The sequence below is a fragment of the Euprymna scolopes genome, chromosome 29 (assembly GCF_053919585.1).
Source record: "Euprymna scolopes isolate OS-2025 chromosome 29, ASM5391958v1, whole genome shotgun sequence".
NCBI lineage: Eukaryota > Metazoa > Mollusca > Cephalopoda > Sepiida > Sepiolidae > Euprymna > Euprymna scolopes.
Window position 1 is genome coordinate 38,986,015 of NC_136510.1, and position 21,691 is coordinate 39,007,705.

At 34.6% G+C, this 21,691-nt stretch overlaps 1 protein-coding gene across 3 annotated transcripts in view; it reads right to left on the bottom strand.

Annotated features, from left to right (window-relative positions):
- Nucleotides 1–4,571: 4,571 nt before the first annotated feature.
- Nucleotides 4,572–21,691, bottom strand: part of LOC145252603 (BBSome complex member BBS2-like) — a 114,752-nt gene continuing 97,632 nt past the window's right edge. For all 3 annotated transcript variants that reach the window (XM_080112300.1, XM_080112301.1, XM_080112299.1), the window contains exons 16-22: nt 20,833–20,940; nt 18,962–19,091; nt 16,334–16,462; nt 14,211–14,348; nt 13,920–14,032; nt 9,812–9,960; nt 4,572–5,962 (exon numbers count right to left, since the gene is read on the bottom strand). In XM_080112300.1, coding sequence (XP_079968426.1) covers nt 5,862–5,962; nt 9,812–9,960; nt 13,920–14,032; nt 14,211–14,348; nt 16,334–16,462; nt 18,962–19,091; nt 20,833–20,940 — 868 coding nt within the window. In that variant the 3' untranslated portion in view covers nt 4,572–5,861. The remainder of the gene's footprint in view (nt 5,963–9,811; nt 9,961–13,919; nt 14,033–14,210; nt 14,349–16,333; nt 16,463–18,961; nt 19,092–20,832; nt 20,941–21,691) is intronic.

A 21,691-nucleotide genomic window follows, 5' to 3' on the forward strand; every position in this document is an offset into this window, starting at 1 on the left:
CAAAAACACTAGAAGATGACCTCCAATCTGTAGTGGAATGGGGACAAAAATGGATGGTCACATTCAATGCTGCCAAGACTAAACTGGTTTCCTTCAATAATTACAAGAAACCTTCTCTGCCACCAATAGCAATGGCCAATGACTTTTATCTGAGAGTACATCTTTCAAACTCCTTGGCCTAACGTTCACTGGAAACATGAGTTGGAACAATTACATTGAAAGTATTTCCAGGGCCGCTGCGAAGAAGGTAGGCTCTCTCTACCATGCTAGAAAACTACTAACACCCGAAAGTATCCTGTACCTCTATAAGGCCACCATTCGCCCATGTATGGAGTATTGCTGTCACATTTGGTCTGGTGCATCTGCTACTAGTCTCTCGCTCCTAGACAAGGTTCAAAAGAAAGTCGCCAATCTGATAGGCCCTGAACTGGCATCTAAGCTTTAGCCTCTGTCTCATTGATGAAATGTTGCATCCCTCTGCCTGTTCTACAAGTATTTTAATGGTGAATGCTCTGGCGAACTGCAGACACTTGTGCCCCCACGATGTAGACACCCTCGACAAACCCGACAGGCAGCTAAATCCCACCTCCACACAGTAGAGATCCCTAGATGTAAAAGATCTTTCTACTCCAGTAGTTTCTTCCCCAGAACCGCTAGACTGGAATTCCATTCCAGGTCCCTGCTTCCCCAACTGTACTGACATGCAAAAGTTCAAGTGTAACGTGAACCGACATCTTGCTGGCCAAATCCCAACATAGTGCCGAGTAGTTGCTGCCCCTGATAGTAGACCCCTACACCAAAGTGGCAATGTGCCTTATTTGGGGTGAAAATGTTAAAAAAAAAAAAAAAAAAAAAAAAATATGCAATGCCACGTCAAAACAGTCGGTATAAATTAAATACTAATGGAAATTTGGTATCTGTCTGTATGAAGCTGAAAGTCTACTATTATCTATATATTAATAGGATAGCACATGTGTTATTTATTTTGTGTGTCACGTTTACATCCACGTGATTGTTGGTTAACTGTTATGAACTTTCATTTCTTGTAATAAATAATTTTTCTTATAAATGATTTTATCAAGAATTCTTAATAAATTTTGGTTTCGGTTTTGATTATAGCTGAAGGAACTCAAGTTATATATAAAAACATTCATTATTTTCATAAGTTTTGGTTTTAATTCAAGCTGCTACACCCAACTCATATGGCTATATTTTTTTTTTTTTTTTGAAATCACAACTTTATAATATATAAAAATTGATAGAACATTAACTCTATAATAATATATACAAAATCTGCAAGAATTAAAATATCATATTTCAGTGTACTTTGTGACTAGGCTACGCCAAGCGTTCCTGCTAGCTTAGATAAATACTTTTGCAGCTTTAACAAAAGAGCTACAATCATATCAGAGCTTCTCTATTTATGCTGAACATCTACAGAATGCCAATATTAATATATTCATATTTGGATATATTGAATGAGTCTCCTGTGGAATTTCCACAGGTCCCGCTAGCTTCTATTAATGTGCTTGATTTAGGAGGTGGGTAGTATAGTATCTGTTCTATTGTGATTACATAATCTTCCCAAGTATTATCTCCTCCTTGAGAGGGGTGGGGGGTGGGGGGGCGAGAGAATCCATCAACAAGAAATTGTTACACGCAAATTCAAAACTTTAAGCTAGTAAATTAAATTACGTGTGTATTAGTTGTGAATTTTGAAGCAAATAAAACTTTTGGCGATAATGTAGAATTTCCAACAAAAAAGGTGAAGAAAAGAAATAGTCAACAAATAACTGTTAACAAAACTAATTCTTTTTTGTGGTTTGGAAGTATTTCCCTATCATTCAAGAGTCACCACTTATCAAGGTCATCATAGGAAAAAGGTAAATAAATGTCAAGTGGATGGTGGGAAGACATCGCGATGATTGGTAATGATGGTGCAAATTTGGCAGAATTTTATTATTTGAGAGAACTTCTCACAAAAATTTGTTTACATTGGACTTGAAAACAACAATGTTGTAGTCAGCTGGGAAAGCCTTTCATGTCTTATTAAAAAATAAAAACATTTTTTTCTAATTGAGTAGAAACTGTCAAAAATAAAAACAAATTTGGGGTCCACAAAAAGCATTTATTATTATTCAAATTGTAAACTTGAAATGCAACAAGTGATTTTTTTTTTTGGTTTCTGAAATCAACATCACAAATTTTGAACGGATTCCTCATTCCACTTCTTGTTGGTATTCATCACACCTACCTTTCTGTCAATAGTTAGGACGGATTGGACATGAGATCAGTTTAATGTGAGCGAGCAAATTTGTTTGAAATTTTAATGGCCAGGATTATTAAAAAAATGTTTTGAAATTTTATTATTATTAAAAAATGTTTGAAATTTTAATGGCCAGGATTATTTTTTTTAAAATGTTTGAAATTTTAATGGCTAGGATTATCAAAAAAAATGTTTGAAATTTTAATGGCTAGGATTATTAAAAAAAAATGTTTGAAATTTTAATGGCTAGGATTATTAAAAAAAAATGTTTGAAATTTTAATGGCTAGGATTATTTAAAAAAAAAATTTCTGCCCTTTTAACATCGCACTAAATTTAAGAGACACTGAAAGAGTTGAAAGCAAATAGTCATGCAAATACAACTCCTGTCTTTGTGACCATACAAGTGTCTATTTGTGCAACTTTTTTCTCAAAGCAATTTCAAGGCATTTTTTTTTTTTTTTTTACTCAAACACACATTTTTGGCCTAAAATAATGACAAAAAAAACTTGCCTAACAAATTTTTACTCTGGAATTTCCCTCTTTTTGTCTTTTCCCAATTCAACTTTCTGAATTTTCCGTTGAAAAAGTTTTAGAAATTTGTTAACACTTCTTTTTAAAGCTTCACAAATAAATACAAAGGCATGAGTCCTTTTTTCCTGTCCTTCTGTCACTAATGATTTTGTGTAATATAACACTAAAAAATATAACACTAAAAAATAACTAGTAGTAGTAGGTGTTCTAACATTATTTGGTGGTACTGATTTCAAATGCGATCGTTTTCAATAACCAGCTTAAAGCTTTTAGATATACAAAAAAAATGCCTTTGTTTAGTCTCGAAAGACAATGGATACACCCTGTAAGTGAGGCAAGAGTTTCACAACCCCAACCACACCCCTCCTGAATCAGCACTGCTTAAGTTCAGTAGCAAGGAGAACTCCAGGACAATCGAAAACAATGCTAAGCAGAGAGTACATACAACAAATAGTCACCCATTTTAGTATTAATCAGGATCAACTTTGCTTAACTTTGGTGATCTGAAGGGAACCTGTGTGTCAAAGTGATTATGCCATAAATATATATATATATATATATATATATATATATGTACAAGGATGAAGAAAGAATATTAAAATCTTTTGTTTACAACAGTGGTAATAAGACGAGTTCTTACTGCGAAAGTTTTACAAGGATGACCCAGGGATTGAAGCTCAGTCGAGCATTTTCCATGGAAATAATAGTAGTAGAGAAAGACTAACAAAAGACTAACAGGATAAAAGACCCAGACTCAACACGACCTTTGTAATACATCTCGTCTGAGCCTTTCCCCTTAGCCAAACCTTCACAAAAAACACTTGTCTACTATCACTATCAACAATTTCCCCCACTCTCCATCTGTGCCTAAATCTAAATGCATATTCTATGACCAAAGCTTCTTCCCACCTGTGGAACTGTCCCGCTGGTCTGTCTTCCAGTTGACTACAACTTGGTCATCTTCAAGTCCAATGTAAACAAGTTCTTGTTGAGCCACCCCTTTAAATAATAAAATTACACCCAATTTTAACCAATAACAATTACTACACTGTTGTCTGGATGACCACCGTACACACAACCTCGAGTGGCCTTCAGGCCTTGATAAGTGGTGACTGTCTTGTAAAAAAAGAAAAATCTCTATCTACTGACTCAGCATATTTTTGTATTGTATAGCTCTTTCCTGACTATGTTTTTTTTTCTTAACTAGTCATTGCATATCAAGGTCCAGAGGCCACTCAAGGATAACGATCATTGATTTTGGCAGGTGGACAATGAAACATGAAGGAGATTGGTAAACTGGTTAGAATTCATTATTTGAAAGGACGGTTCAACAAGAACTTGTTTACATTGGTCTTGAAAACAGCAATGTTAAATTTAGCTGAGAAGCAGCCCCACTATATTGTATTCAACAGATGGGAAAAAAAACTTTGATCGTGGAAGTTCCACTTAGTTCTAGGTACACAGAGGAAGAAAGGGAATTTATTGATAGTGGTGGTAGTTAGATGAGTTTTTGTTGTGAATGTTTTATAGAGGGGGGGTGTAGATTGAAGTTCAGTTGAGCAACCGCCACGAAAATAATGAGTAAAGAAAGGGGTGGTAGGGTGGAGAAGAAGGCATTCCCCACTAGATTTCAAAGTCGGTTTTGTACTTTGTCGAGGAAAGAAAGATGTGGCAACAATACCTAATCTTAGATCTTATCTAACTTTAGTTTAAAATAGCATTTCCGTTATGAAATGTGTAGATTAAACTGATCTATTTTTAAAATGTTCATTATTTTTTTTTTTTTTGGAAACTAATGTTCAAAAAAAAAAAAAAAAAAAAAAATTACATAATAGTTAGAATGTTTGGTTATAGTCCAGATTACCTGCTCTTTTTGACTTTCAGTTTCTGCTCTACATATGGGATGACGATGACAAGCAAGATATGGTCCCTTCTGATTAATGATGATCTTCCTCTCAGATGAGATGAAAGCCTCCCTCCCCATTTCTCCATGTTAAGAATGGCTTCCTTGTCTGCTTGACCATGTCTAATTATCCAGTCAAATGGACAACAGAAACCGGAAGTCAAAAAGAGCAGACAATCTTGATTATAACTGATTGTTCACTAATGGGCTGGGAGACCAGGGTTCAATCCTCAGTTAAGTCACACCAAACACTCGAAAAATGTTGCTTGATGCTCCCTTATTAAACACTCGGCATTATAAAGGGAGGATCAAAGGCAAGTGGACTAATTTTAGGAAAGGAGTAGTATCCTCCCCTATATCTCGATGTAGTAGCCAATAAAAATGGAGCCTTTGGGTTGCCTTTACCTATAGTCAACCACTTTACTTTTTATATAAACGCTGAAGTGCTGTTATACAAATTGTCGATCAAGAGTAAGTGGAACAATCCAAGGAAAGGAGTGGCATCCTCCCCTACATCTTTGTGTAATAACTAATAATAAATAAAACAGTAAATGTCTGTATGTGTGTCTGTGTGTCTGTGTGTAAATATTTAACTGATAAACTCTTAAACTGCTGGAATTCACAGGAAATAGTAATCATACACTAATAATGAGTAAAATCTTTGGATTGATGAATAATGTGTACAGAAGTCGGCAATTTGAAATACAAAATGTTCATTTCAATTTGCCGACATTTCTATTAGTTTGCGCATGCATAAACTAATCATAGCTAAAAGTGGTCTAATTTTATAACTTTCTTATCTATCTGCTGTGTTAGCTCAAATGGTAGCTAACATGGCTGGAGTGCTAAATGTTTTGGTTTCGATTCTAGCTGATGGCACCCAGGGAGCCTTTGAGTCGCTCTCGACCACAATTGACCTACGTACTTACTAAACCAATGTGGCTGCCTTCTCACGAATTCTGATTTCCAGAAAACATGCTGTAAATGTTCGAATGGCTGACAAAAAAAAAAAGAAAACAAAAAAATATTGAATTTCTTTGGATGGTACGATCGGCGGTAAAACTTTCATCAGCGATTCTGACTGCTGTTTCCAAACTTAAACAGTTGCAAAGATGTCTGACATGTATGCATATGCGTGCGTGTGCCTGTGTGGTGTGTGCCTAAGAAGCACCTGTCGTGATGATTTTCACTAAAGCACTGATGTTGTTGTTTTTGATGGCTGCTCGACACAACGTCACCACTTGCGTTTTGTATTTGCCGACTGATGAATAAAAAAAAAAAGGAAAGAAAATTATTTTTGTTTTGCCAATTTTGTTTTTTTTTACAAGAAAAGTAAACAATAATTAAAAAGAAATCTCAAATAAAAATCAAGGCTTAAGTTTAAGAAGTCATAAAAAAATGAAATTTAGGGAATCTTGCTCAATTGGTGTCTAGTGATTAAGGATTAGATTTAATGCAAATCTGAAATATTTGAATTTTTTTCATGGAAATCTGAAATATTCGAATTTTCAAATATGTTTTTTTTTACTGTTTTTTCATTCCAAATAAGGCACAGAACCACTTAATCGTGAGGGGCTACTATTTGGGACCAGATTTGCAGCAATACTATTTAGGGAGTTGGGCAGCAAGATGTCTGTTTACATTACACTTGAATTTTTGCATGTCAGTACAGTCAGGGAAGCAAGGCCCAGGAGAGAATTTGAAAGTGAAGCAGTCCTAGGGAAAAAGCTATTTGAATAGAAAGCTTTACAGCATCTAGGGATCTCTCCAGTGAAGAGGTGGGATTTTGCTGTTTGTTGAGGGTATTGTCGTTGAGAGGGTATTAGCACTTTGAGTTCATCAGAGCATTTGCTATCAAAATACAGTAGAACCCCGGGATACGGCATTAAAAATTATTAACAAAATACAGTACAGTATATAATCAAATAACATTATAAATAACAATGTAAGGCGGGGCAAATACTGTAACCAGGGTCCGGAAAAACATTGTATTCCACATTGTAACCTAAAAAAACGTCTCCTAGGGTCATCGTATCCTGTACTTGTAAAATAGGTTGTGACTATATTATGTTTCTTAAAAACTCTTTGAAATATTCCAAAGAGACTTAAATTCAAAAAATTATTCTTACTTGATGTTTAATATTAATGATTAAAATTTCACAAAAATCAGTGACATCTGAATTTTCACAAAGAGCTTCCATTCCTTCTTTGCTCTTTTTGCATCAAACTAAAACTAAATTTAATCCATATTTGCTATTATTACACCAAACAGCTGTGTTCCAAAATTCACAATGATCGATTAATTAGTTTAGGAGTGAATCCTACACATATAAACATATTTAACTTTACATAAATAAAAATTAATTAATCGTAGCAGTCTAACCATCACTTCATTCGGTTTAATATGTTTTATGCTGGCGGATGTTGGACGCTTTGTTGAAACTTCCAAACCGACCTATCTCTGGCCAGGCTTTAATCATCCCTCTTTCAAATTCATTCTTATCACTTCTCCCCATGCTTTTCTTTGTCTTCTCCTGTAAAGTGACCCTGCTACCTCAACTGTTCTATATCTACTTGCCCAAGAACTCTCATTCTTTCAACATGTCCATATCATCAAGATTTTCTGTTCTGCACACATCTTCCTATATACAGCATAATCACATTGACACATCGGTTCTCATTGGATCACCGAAGTTAAGCAACGTTGAGCCTGACCAGCACCAGATGGGTGAGAATATCAGGTGCTGTACGTAGGAGGCTGTCGACACCTCCTTGCAAGAGCTGCAAAAACAAAATGCCATCATCTCTAACGGGAATATACATGCAACTGGGGACCGTTTGTGAATTTCATACTCCCATGAAACTTCTTCCTTTGGAGGAAGCCAATTCAACCCATCTATGAGTGCCACTATATATCTCCCTATACTGTTCATATTTAATCTGAGATCATCAGATCTAAAGCTGTCTTTAAGACACTCATTACACATCCATCATATCATTCTTACCTCATTTCTCTCCATGCAATGCATGTCCTCAACCCTTACCGGCCAGGTTTCACTTTCATATATCATCATAATGTAAACACATGCTTGATAAACTCTTCTTTTGGTGGACTGGTAATTCTCTGTTGGTTAGTAACGGCAGAAATTCCCTGAACTTATTCGATCCACTCCTAGTTTTTGCAATCACACCAGCACCTGCTCCGCCCTGTGCTCCAATGGTATCACTCAGATAACAAAACTTCTGAACTACCTCAAATATATTTTCTTCACATCTACATCCATCTCCATCATCTTACACTTCTTGCATACAAACTGGTTATCATCTCTCAACCGCTACGCTGGTGGAGTAAATGAAGGGTTCAGTTCCAAATTTCAAGAAGTTACTATGACAAAAAAAGGCACTTGTACAGTTTAGTCAAGATATTAAAAAAATGAAAATATCGAAAAATGGTTATATTGTTCGTATCTGTTTTGAACAGAAGATCTCCGAAAAAAAATTCCATTTAATTTGATAAAGTAGTTTTTATTTTACAGCAGAAAAACACGTTTTTTTGAGAGCGCGTTGAAGTCAGCCATTACGAAATTTGTTGAACACGTCAAAAGGAGATAACTCCAGTTAAAGCGCCGACACTCCCACCCCATCTTTATTACTAGCTTTTCTTCCTAAAAAATCGAACCTTTTGCTTGGTATATATATTATTCCTTAATTGGAATTCATTTTTGAGACGAGCATTATACATATTAATTTATTTTTATTTCGGACTATTATTCTCATCTTTATTAGTTGTTGTTTTCATCTTTATTGATTGTTGTTTTTCACGACGTTTCGGCCAACTATTCCTCTGGCCTTCGTCAGGTGGTAACCATGACGGATAGGGACTTCGAACCTCCTGACTGCATTCTCAGCAATCACTGCCATCCATAGTTGTTGTCATCTTACCATGTTTTTGGCCAAGTAAACCTCTGGCTGGCTTTGAGTAGGATTGAAACCGCTATCTTCAGACAATGTCTATCTGGAACCGTAGAGATTCAATGTCTCTATCAACTGCGCCATGGGCCCCGAAGGACGATCAAGGTTGGATTCTTTGATCTTATAAATCCACGTTTATTATTATCTGCTCTTCCATAGTCGGGTTCGTACCGATTGGTATATATATTATTCCTTAATTGGAATTCATTTTTGAGATGAGAATTATATATATTAATATATTTTTATTTCGGACTATTATTCTCATCTTTATTAGTTGTTGTTTTTCACGACGTTTCACAACGAAGGCCAGAGGAATAGTTGGCCGAAACGTTGTGAAAAACAACAACCAATAAAGATGAAAACAACAACTAATAATAGTCCGAAATAAAAATAAATTAATATGCTTTTGCTTGGTATCATAACAAATTGTTTTTTCACTGTAAAATAAAAAACTACTTGATGAAATTAAGTGAAATTTTTTTTTTCAGAGAACTTCAGACTATGACAAGTATGTACAATATAACATTTTTCAATATTTTCAGTTTTTAATGCCTTGACTAAACTGTATAAGCGCCCCCCCCAAAAAAAAACTGAAAAATGTCCGAGAATGCAACAGCCGAAACATTACAATAATAACACCAAAGATGATGAAAATAATCAGACACATGTAACTAGCCACAATGTTTATCTCAGGAATATCTACAAAAAATACTCAATTTTCAAGAATTGTAAAACTTGAAATTCTGTCAATTAATAAAAGAACATCAAATAAGCCCGAAATTCCAGAGAAACTGTAGCGAAAATTGTGATGAGTGCAAAAATTGCTTGAGTCAAAAACGTGCACATGTCTGAATGTTTTGTAGGGTTCAACTGCTGGATAAAAAAAATAATCGTGATGCCCAGTTAATTTTATCCTCAATGATCACGCAAACTAACATGATTGCTTGATGATATGCAAATGAAATGTTGCTAGTTTGAATAAAAAACTTGGTTTTTAGAGATTGAGTTGATTTGGATTTTGGAATAGTGAGCTTTGACAACAGTGTGTCGAATTTAACACTGGACATTGTTAATTCAATATAAAGAATAGTTAGCAATTAATAATTTAACTACAGAAAGAATGAAAAAATGGATTTACCTCGTAGACGTGATGCCTTCTGGATGACAAGGTTAACTTGTTTCAAATATGATACGAGTTCTGTATGATTATTGCAACGAATATTGTAATCACGTACCAAATCCCGATTCAAATTGTACAACTCAATATAACCGCGTTTCATGGTTTTCCTGAAAAATAAAAAAATAAAAAATAAAATAATAAAAAAAGAAATAACATATTTTGAAATTTACTTTCCTTATTTTTCTATTTTTGTTAACTATTAAGGCCAGTTAATATGAGAAGGAATATTGAATTTACAAAATAATGTGGAGTTACTTCTCTGCTCCCTGGTTCTCTGACTGTATATAAACATGCAGAAATTTAAATGTAATGTTAACAAACATCTCTCTGCACAACTCTCCATTTCGAATGCTCATATAAATCTGGCTGGTTATGCTTCAATAGCAATATATCTTGAGGAGAATAAAATTAAAAGGTACTTGGGCACAATTTGGACCAGATGTAATTCAATGTCCGATCGGCTTTGCTCGAAACACATCAACTATGAAAGCATAACAACTGCTACTCAAAAAAAAAAATCACTGAAGAAAACATTTAAATATAAAATTAACAGAAAAAACCCCCACTAAATTGAAAAAAAGAAACAATGACCTATCCGTAACAATTTATGTTTTATTTTTTTAATAAATTTTTTATTTTATTATTGGGAAAAAACAAAAAAACAAGTTGTATTTTTTTTACCATTTTTTTGTTCAAAAACAAACACCCTCAAACGGTCATTCCTAACAACCTTATACAAGATGAATATCTCCACCTTGGAGTTGCAGATGCCGAAAGATATCATTTCATATTGCCAAACAAAACGATTAATAGCTGCAAAGAAAAAATGCGACTGTGGAAAAGTATACCTAATCCTAAGGAAATATCCCGGCTGTCTTAATTTAATTAAAAGAAAAAAAAAAAAAAAACGGTTGCCTAGTCACTCTACAAAAGAAAATTGTTCATGAAAAGAAAAAAAAAAAACAAACGACAAAAGTTTACTTTATATTAGTTACAAAAATAAAGAAAAATGCAAAAAAAAAAAAAAGAATATGTTAAAAACACATAAAAAGTACTTTTTAAAAAGTACTTTTTAAAAATATGAAAAACACAAAAAAATGGTTTACTTAATTTTGGTTGCAAAAAAAAACAAAAAAACAAATCTTGTTTGTTTACTTTTTTTTTTACTGAAAAATTTTTTTACAAGGATAAAATAGACATTGTTACGGTAGGTCTTTCTTGTTTTCATCTGGTGATTTTATTATATTTAAATGTTTTCTCCAGTATTTTCTTGAGTAGCGTTGTTACGATTTGATAATCAGCGACGTTCAGCAAAAGCTGGCAGTTGACGTCATATTTCGAGCAAAGCCGAGCGGCCAGTTAGTTACGTCTGGTTCAAATTCTACACAAGTACCAAAACCAAAACTAATAAAAATTAAATTTTCTTGTAGATGGCATGATGACCCAGGTGACAAAGTACTCACCTCACATGCAAGCAACTCAAGATTTCAAATCCTGAGCTTGGGTATATTCTACTGATGAGCCCAAACATGGGCGAAACTAGAGTCTTCTGGTCTATAGCTTTCATGGTTTGTGTAGACTACAGCGTTGTCTGATGGTATTAAGGCTAGTCCAATACCAACAGATTATCAAGTTATTCTCTAAAGTAATTAAATTCCGCACATCGTTTTCCAATCCTTTCATAGTATTGTTCCTCATTCGACATTTATTAACCCTTATTATGCTTCAGTGCATTTTTGACTCTAGTGGTGACCCATTAGTATATATATATATATATATATATAATATAATATAAAGCTGAACGTCTGTGTGTGTGTGTGTGTCTGGTCACGACTAGGCAACCTCCATGGCCTTTGGGCCAAGATCAAAGTGTAGTATCTGTTCCGGCAGATACTGCAAGCAAAGACCAGATGTGGGGGCAACCCCACATACCTGACCTTTAACCAGCTCCCATTTCCCACCTCTCGGGAGCTGGTCCCCTTTTTCCCTTCCCCCTCCCTTCACTCCTCACATTAAAAATTGGCCTTGTGCCTAATTTGCTCGGTGGGGGAGCAAATAAATACCATCTGTTCCGGCAGATGCTGCACTTAAGATAATTTGTACCAGTCAATGGAGGGGAAACCCTCTATACTGGGACAATTATTATTTTTGGTAACCAGAGTGCCCCCTTTTTGCCTACTTTTAGGGGAGCTGGTTTTTACCTCACATTAAAAACGGCCTTGTGCCTAATTTGCTCAGTGGGGGAGCAAATAAACACCATCTGTTCCGGCAGATACTGCACTTAAGATGATTTGTACCAGTCAATGGAGGGGAAACCCTCTATACTGGGACAATTATTATTTTTGGTAACCAGAGTGCCCCCTTTTTGCCTACTTTTAGGGGAGCTGGTTTTTACCTCACATTAAAAACGGCCTTGTGCCTAATTTGCTCAGTGGGGGAGCAAATAAACACCATCTGTTCCGGCAGATACTGCACTTAAGATGATTTGTACCAGTCAATGGAGGGGAAACCCTCTATACTGGGACAATTATTATTTTTGGTAACCAGAGTGCCCCCTTTTTGCCTACTTTTAGGGGAGCTGGTTTTTACCTCACATTAAAAACGGCCTTGTGCCTAATTTGCTCAGTGGGGGAGCAAATAAATACCATCTGTTCCGGCAGATACTGCAAGCTATGACTAGCTATGACTAGCAAAGACCAGATGTGGGGGCAACCCCACATGCCTGACCTTTAACCAGCTCCCATTTCCCACCTCTCGGGAGCTGGTCCCCTTTTTCCTTCCCCCTCCCTTCACTCCTCACATAAAAAATTGGCCTTGTGCCTAATATGCTCGGTGGGGGAGCAAATAAATACCATCTGTTCCGGCATATACTGCAAGCAAAGACCATATGTGGGGGCGACCCCACAGATAAGACCTTGGTCAATGTAGGGGCAACCCTTCATACCAATTGTTACTATACAGCTCCCCTACTCCCCGGTGAGTTGGTCCCCATTTCCCCTTCACTCCTCCACTCCTCACATTAAAAATCGGCCTTGTGCCTAATTTGCTCGGTGGGGGAGCAAATAAATACCTGGTCATGAATAGGCTCCTATATAGTTGACTATTATAGAAAACTGATCACATATAATAATAGAAGATGTATCGAGACACAAGAATGGGTATATTTGATCTGGCATAATGATGATTCATTAAAATTGTGGGGTCTGCGTATGCGCCTAGTCCACAAAGTATGGAAATAAAAAAATTTAAAATTAAAAAAAACGTTTACAAGTGTTTTTGCTATAGATATACATAAGAATACTTTGATAAGTATGTTTTAACTTAAATAGGATGGTATAATAAAATTGTGGGATATGCGTTCGCGCCTGGCCTCCATAGAATGGAAATAGGCACAAACTTTAATAAAGACTTTTCATATCTATCTGCGTAAGTATACTTTGATAATTATGTTTCAGTTTGAAAAAATATGGTATGATAAAATTATGGGGTGTATGTTCGCGCCTGACCTCCATAGAATGGAAATATGTCACAAAGTTTAACAAGGTTTTTTTTAATATAGATCCACAGAATATTGTGATAAGTGTTTCAGTGTGAACAAGTATGGTATAATAAATTATGGGGTTTATCTATTTTATTTTTACTTTCATCATATTTTACTTTGGTTTTGATACCCCGAAATTCGAAGCTATCTCTTTACAACCCTTCCTTTTCATAAGCTATCATACTTTCATAAATCAGAGTCCATTTTCTGTAGGCTGTTTCTGAACCCAGTGAACGACGGGTACTTTTGCTAGTATATATATATTGTGTGTGTTTCGGAAATTGCTCCAAACAAGGTATGAAATTATTTGATATAAGGAGCTAAAAAAAAATATACCACTTCAACGTAAAAATTTAGCCAGCATTAAATGCTATTCGGATAGATTCCATCCCAGAAAAACAGCAATTCTTCCTCCGTTGTCAAAATATCGCTTGTGGGATGTGAAAACTAAAGAACAAAATAAAAGAAAGCATCAAAACAAGAAGAAAAAAAAGTACGACAGAGAAAGATTCAAATGACACTTACATGTCTCCGATGAGGCGAGTATCTTCTGCACGGACGACCATGCTGCGGATCAGGTTCGAATGGTCCGCAATGTTGGCAGTCAATGTTTGTCGCATGCTATTCAATCCATCAACCTGGGAGTTAAAGACCACAAAGAAATGAAGAATTTATTAGATACAGAAATGAGAAATTAAAAAAATCTTTTTGTTGTTGTTAAATAAAAAACTTAAAATAAACCGAATTTGTGTCAAAACAGTCAGTCGAATTTGTAAAGTCGAAGATTCAAATAAAAAACAAACAAACATATTTTACCTTTTCGATCAGAACATTTAAAGCCTTCAATTCCTCTGGGAAATGAGCTGTAACGTTGAGGTCATCAATTTTAAGATATGTGGCCAAAGACTGGACAATATTTCCAGCCACATCAAGGTCATCCGTTTTGATAATCACCTAGAGAAAAAAAAAACTCAAAAGGAAGTTAAACGAACAGACATGGTTATGATAAACATAATAATAGCACTTACAGGAAATCTATTGCTAAGGTTGTTAGGAAAATGGTTGACTCATTCTACTATTCCAGAAAGTACTTCACTGCTGACACAATATTCCACCGTGACTCTTCTTCATTATAATAGCAATATCCAACAGTCGAAAAATTGAGTTTTCATAAAAAAACATTAATAACTACTTATTATATCGATTTCAACTAGAAGCAATGTTATTTACTTAATTGTAATGTTGCAAGTAATAACATATTTCTGGAATCTTAATAATTATATAACTCTGGCGATTGTCCAGGCTTGGTTACTTAAATGGTGTCTTTGACGATCGGGTGATTCCATCTTTTAAAAAAGGGTGGCAGGTGAAATTTATATATATACTAGCAGGCTGTCCGGCGTTGCCTGATCATAAAATATGCATGAATATTATATTTTAATTAATGCAGAATTCTTATTTATTATAAACAGAAATACCACAGGTATTAAACATAACATTAAACTATAAAAAAAGAAAAAGAAGTAAAAACAAAAATGGAATGAGACATGCGCATGCGAATATTATGTTTTTTTTCTAAACAGTTCACTCCTTGTAAGTAAAAAAAAAAAAAATACTCTAGCTGAGATCACAACTAAAACCTAAAGACAGTAAGTATGATAGCCGTTAGGCCAGCTTGATACGATCTTTAGAAAGTGTTTTCAAACCTACTTATTGTTAACATAAGTAATCATGAACGATTCACGCATGCACATTCATGAAACAGTTGACAAACAGATAAAAATCTAATGACCCCCTACGTACCAATTTTTCAATTTTGACCCCTTAAGAGCCCTTTCTTCCAGTTGAAAACCAATCCAAAAGTTTTCCACATGTCTGAATAACTTATATACCAAATGTTTTGCTTTTGATTCTTGCTGATGGCACCCAAATCATATATATATTAGCATGGGTGTCCAGCGTTGCCCGGGTGTTTGGAGGTGTATGCTGAGCAAAAAAAAAAAAAAAAAAGGGTCAATTTTTTTTAATTTGACTCCTATTATAACCCTTTAACATTTATTGTTTTGAGCTCAAATCAAGTTATTAACTTAGATCCATGTCCAAGGAACCTATATCTAAAATTTCAAGTGTTTGGACCCAAAATTGTCGGAGGAGTTTGGTAGAGTTCTCAAAGGTCAAATCGTTGAATTGTGACCCCTTAACAGCCAAATTTCTAGCCGAAACCCATCCCAAAGATTTTCTCAAATCTCAGTACCCGGTATATCAAATTTCGAGTCTACAGACTTTAAAATTGACAGAGTTATTGCGTAGAGAAATGTAGACACACAGATACACACACAGTTTTCACTTAGATAGATATATATATAGTTTTGATCTCACTAGTATTTATTACGTTCGATATAATAATTGATAGAGAATTGTCTTTATAATAATAATTCTGTAATCTGCATGAATTAAAATATCATATTTAAGCATATCGCCGGGTAACGCCGGACGGCCTGCTAGTATTACATAGAACATGATTAAATGAAAAAACGATTTCACTATGTTTCTAATATGTGAAATAAACACAAGGGAAATAACTCATTTCTCCCGAATTGGCCTAAGTTAAAACGAAATTAATTACCTCCCTTGCACACAGTGCTATTCAGTTTATAATTACCTCCCTTGCACACAGTGCTATTCAGTTTATTATGTAAGCAAAAAAAACTATTTTCACTAATAATTAATTTTTTACCTTATCGTTTTTTGTAATGTTTCGATATTTTCATCACTGGAACATAACAATTAAGTAGGTACCATTGGTTTTACTTGAAATTCAATATTTTGATTTATAACGAAGAAGAACCTCTATCTGTATAAGAGACTGATATATCCTAAATTGGAGTACTGCTGTCATATGGTTGAGTAGATGAAGATGTGCTGGCTATGTTGCTTACCTGCCTGGCTGGATCCATTGTCAGCACTAGCGGTGTTTGGTTATGCATTGACAAGAAAGAGAGGTGAAGATTGTTGGACGCCTGCACCGGTTCTTTCAACAAGAAATTCTGGTTGATCCAAATGCACACCTGAGAGGAAAGGAGAAGAAAGAGAATTAGGAGAGAATGGTTATTAATTTTGCTTTAAAAGTCAAACAGCATAAAAAGGACTCATTTACAACTTCTGGTTTTATATTGTAATTTGTGGGAACATGATAAGAATTAGCAGCGAACCGGATGTTAACACATCCACCATGAGAGACAAAATGAAAAATCGTCTTTTGCACATGGCTCCACGCATCGCTTCTGCTTGGGAAGAAAAAATAAGATAACCACAAAATAATTATCGACCAATGGCAGAGCTCCGCACCTAAAATAAACACCTCAAATATCACAGTCACTGGGAGCCAGTTTGCCACTATAAAACGAGGGTTTTTAGGGAACCAGGAGAGAGGAGGAAAAAGAAGACGAAGACGCCGGGCTGCTAACTGCTGATGAAAGAAGTCACCCGCTTTCCAGTTACAAGCCAGAACACGCATCACCAACAGCAGGATGACCGGCCGACCCCTACCACATCCATCGTCCAAAAGATAAGTTACGTTTACGAACATTCATTCCTTGTCATTTCATACATACCTACAAACGTTTTACGAACATTCATTCCTTGTTAAATCGTACATACCTGTAAACATTCTACGAACATTTCACCGTAATACAAACTGTCAAATATCTCCATCGGACAATCCATTCTTCGTTAAATCACATTCCATCCTACGAGCACTTTGCCTCTTCTAATACAAGTTGTTAGTAGTAAATAAAATCGGTTCTCAACCTTCAATATTTGTCTGTCTTTAATTATATGGAGTCAGAATCTACACACTTCCTACGTCGTTCATTTCATGGTTGTGACCTCTATGGCATCCTTTCCCACCCCTAATCCTTTTTATAAATACCGAGGCCATAAATTCTTTCCTTCCAATTGTAAAAAAGAAGAAGAGAGCATGAAAAGAAAAGTATAAGGCAAAAGAAAATATAAACAGCAAAAACTCGTATAATTTGGATTATTCAGACTACTGTTCTCATTGTGGGTGTTATTTTCACAACATTTTGGCCAGTGTAACCTGTGATCTTCTTCAGGTGTGTCATGTCCATAAGAAACGGTGCTGCAACGGATAAAATACTTGGTAAAATTCAGTTCTAAATGACAATCTTCTGGAGGATGTAGGTTCAATCCTCAGTGCAAATGATACTCGGAAAATAATTGCGAATTACTTAGGACTTCTACTCGGTCATGACTGACAGAATGAGAGTGTGTTGTGTGTTATCTCTGTGGATTAAATAAAGGGTTCTATTCAAAATCATATGCAGAGTCCAGAGTTGAGTTCAACAAGATACATCTTAAGAAGGTCAGTGTTTGCATCAACCAAAACATTGTGAAAATGACACTCAAGATGAGAACAGTAGTCCGATTAATCCAAATAATATGAATTATCAATCTTCATCTCAAAAATTCATGAAGAAGAACAACAAAAATCATTATATTACATTTAACATCTGTTTTACATATTGGAATTTGCTGGACGAATTTTTTTTTTTTTTTTTTAGTCTTTTTCAATTATTTTTTTCTTGAAAAAATTACACCAAACATGAAGCCACTTGATGTAAAGAGCTATAAAAATACCATTTTAAAGTAAAAAAAAAAAAATCTTCAAAAATAAGTGTTATATGAATAGATTCCGACCTAGAAAACAGCAATTATTTCTCCTCTGTCAGAAACGTTGCTCATGGAATGTGAGGATTAAGTGACAAAATAAAGGAAACAAGAGTTACAAGGTTGTCGAAAGTAAACCCAAGATCTACTTTTTACTCTCCTTAGAAAATTGTGAGTTTTCAAAACAAACTCATTTCTGACCATGTCAACTTTTTCTCTTAAATCCATCTTTATCATGTCCTTCCTCTGCCAACTGAATCTGCTACTTCAACTGTTTTACATCTACTAACCCAAGCACTTTTATTCATTCTTTCAATGTGATTAAACCAACAGGCCTGCTGTTCTGAACATCTCTCACTATACTGTTCAAACTAAACCTTTAAAACTTGTCTTTAAGACTTGGATTACACATCCATTATATCGTTCTCATATTATTTCTCTCCATGCAACACATATCCTCAACCCTCACTGGTCAGGTTTAACTTCCATACATCATCACACTGTGAACATGTCTGATAGACTCTTCCTTTTGATGAGGAATTTAGTCTGTCCACTTTTAAGAAAAAGAACAGAATAAGTAAACTGCATAAAGAAAAAAAAAGAAAGAAAACAGAGTAGAAGAGGAAAGAAGAATAGCTTAAAAAAAAAACGACAAAGAATAAAATGAAAAAGAAGAAAACCAGAGAGAACAAAAAAAAAATGTAAAAGAATAAAAAAGGAAAGAAAATAAGAGAAAGGAATTAAGAAAAAAGAGAAGAAAAATAGAAGAAAAAATAAATAAAAAAGAGAAAGGAAGGAATGAAGAAAAATTAAGAAAAGAAGAAAAAATAAGAAAAAAAATACAAAGAGGTAAAAAAAAGAATGAATTTAGTGCTAACCCGTTGGATTCTGTCGTTAATAGTGAATTTCACAAATCCTTCCGGTTCTGGAACCGTCAATTGTTGACAGAAAATGTACATGGCAAATCGGGGCACGAGGCAATTGATCTCAAACACATGGAAATGAGAACTGGAAGACAAAAACAAAACAATATAACAAGAAAGACATATATTATTGATTTTTTCTCAATTTTGGAGATGAGGATTGATAAATAGGACTATTCGGATTAATGTTCTTATCTGAGTGTTATTCGCAGAATGTTTTGGACAATGCAACCTCCAACCTTCTTCAGGCGAATCTTGTCAAACTCAGGAATAAGATGTCTCAAAGAGTTTAACAATATACACCTGAAGAAGGTTGGAGGTTATATCAACCAAAATGTTATAAAAATAAAACTCAAGATGAGAATAGTAGTTATAATAATTCAAATAAAAGGTGTTTGGGATTAATTAAAAAAAAAAGGGGGAGTACAAACTTCTGTCCAAACAATCGTTTATATCAAATTATTTAATAAATTATTTTAACTTTCATATATGTGAGATGACTGTGCACATTAAAAGCAACACAGGGAAAGTAACTCAGTTAACTGAAATGAAGAGGAGAAGCAAAGATGAAGAACAAAGGAAAAAAGACAAAAAAGATGATGGAAAGAAAAGATGATAGCCAGAAAAGTAGAACAAAAAGCAAAGGAAAGAAGGAAAGAAAAGGAGAAAAGAAAAATAATATGGTAAGAAAAAGAAAAAAAAGAAGAAAATACAAGCAAAGAAAAGAGAGGGATAGAAATAAAGGGAAGAAAAGCAAGGTAATTAGAAGATCTTATCTGCAAATTCTCTTTCAGACGTGATGTTGCTAGTCTCAGTCTTTTCTAAACTATTATGGCATGTGTTCCTCAGAATTGTCTGAAGAACACATGACAAAAGTTTCCTGAATTTACTCTATCCACTTCTAAGAAGTTCTGGCATCCACTTCTTTTGTTCTGGCTCGTCTGACTCATTGTCTAGTCGTCTTCATCAATTCGCTGTTTTGATACATCATTGTAATATAGCTTCCTGTTCCAGTAGCTTCTTTCCAAGAACCACAAGCTTGTGGAACTCCCTTTCTGCTGACTGTTTCCTCCTTACTTTTAATCTTGGTCTTTTCAAGACTAAGCTCAAACAGCATCTCCTGTTTTTCCTATAATCATCTTTTATTCTTGTTAGCTCCTTACATTAAGTGGCTTCATGCCTTGTCGGGGCAATTTCCATAAAAATATCAAATGAAAAAGAGAAGGAAAAAGGAAAATTGTTTGGTTGCTTTTGTTTTACGGCATACCAACCCTTTTCGGGTTATTTAATGCCAAATCCAATGATTTTGAAGAAAGATTTTTTAATAGAATATATTTGCTGTTTTCAAGTCGGTTTCTATTAAACCCATAGTTGGGACCCTAACAGATACTACCACTCCGGGTCAGAGTGGACCTGGGAGCAATGGTAATTAAAGGGTGGCTCCACACTCCCCAAAGTCCGCAAGCTGGGGCCTCACCACTGGATATAGTTTAAGGTCATACCCAGGACCGAAAAAGAAAAAGGAAAGAAAAAGAAAAAACAAAAGTAAACGAGAAAAGAAGAAGGAAGAACAGATAGAAAAGAAGAGAATAAGGAGAACAAAGAAAATAAGAAAAAAGAAAAAGAAAAAAGAATCTGAAAAGAGAAGATAAAAGAAAAGAATGAAAAATAGAATGAAAAGAAAGAAAATTTAGTTAAAGCAAAAATCGTCTGGCATCAAGAATATAGCAGCTTCCAATGAAAATAAAAAAATAAAAATTAATAGAACATCCGGTGAGAAAGTCGGAGAACATCCATGGTCGACATTGATAAAGTATGGAACTCACCAGTTTTTGTAACCGACAAGGACTTTTAGATGTGCATCGACAGGTATGTCCTTCTGTAAACGGAGTGGCATCTTTAAAGATGACGACACTTTATTGATATGCGGGTGTCTGTAGGAAGGCAAAGCGAAAGAAAAATATTTTCTTTTATTGATTTGAATAAATTGATTTTGTTTCAAAAAATTCACATAAGATTTGATTATCATCATCGTATTTGATTTTAAATGTTTTCCATGCTGACATGTGTTGGACAGAAGTTAAAATGAAGTTCTGTACTTCTTTATAGACATTCTTCACCAGCTGATCTGATCTGATATATATGAATGCCCTGGAAAAGTTACTCCTGATTAATGTTTACCAGTTTTAAAATATGAAAACAAACTTTTGTTTTTCAGAATAACAGAATAATATAAAACTGGGAAATCAGAAGTGACTTTTCCAGGGCATTCATATATATGTCAGATTAGATCAGCTGACAAAGAATGTCAACAAAGGAGTACAGAATTTGGCTTTAATTTGGATGGCATTAAGAAATTGAAACATAGGATAATAAAATTAAAAACATTAATTTATTATGAACTGTTTAAGAAATAGTTATGTAAATTAGGTATTCAAAGGCCTGTTTTGGGATATTTTGTCAGTACTATATATAAAGTTGTATTATATAATATACAATTGTACTATATATATATATATATATACAGTTGTAGGGAATAACAGAGAAAAACAGTGTAGTATCTGTTCTGCTGCTACACTCCATCTTTTCTGTCCTTGGTCAGTGGAGATGAAATCCTTCATGACTGAGACAATTTTTATCTTTGTTCCTATCCAGAATGCCCCTTTTTTGGGAAGTTGGTTTTTC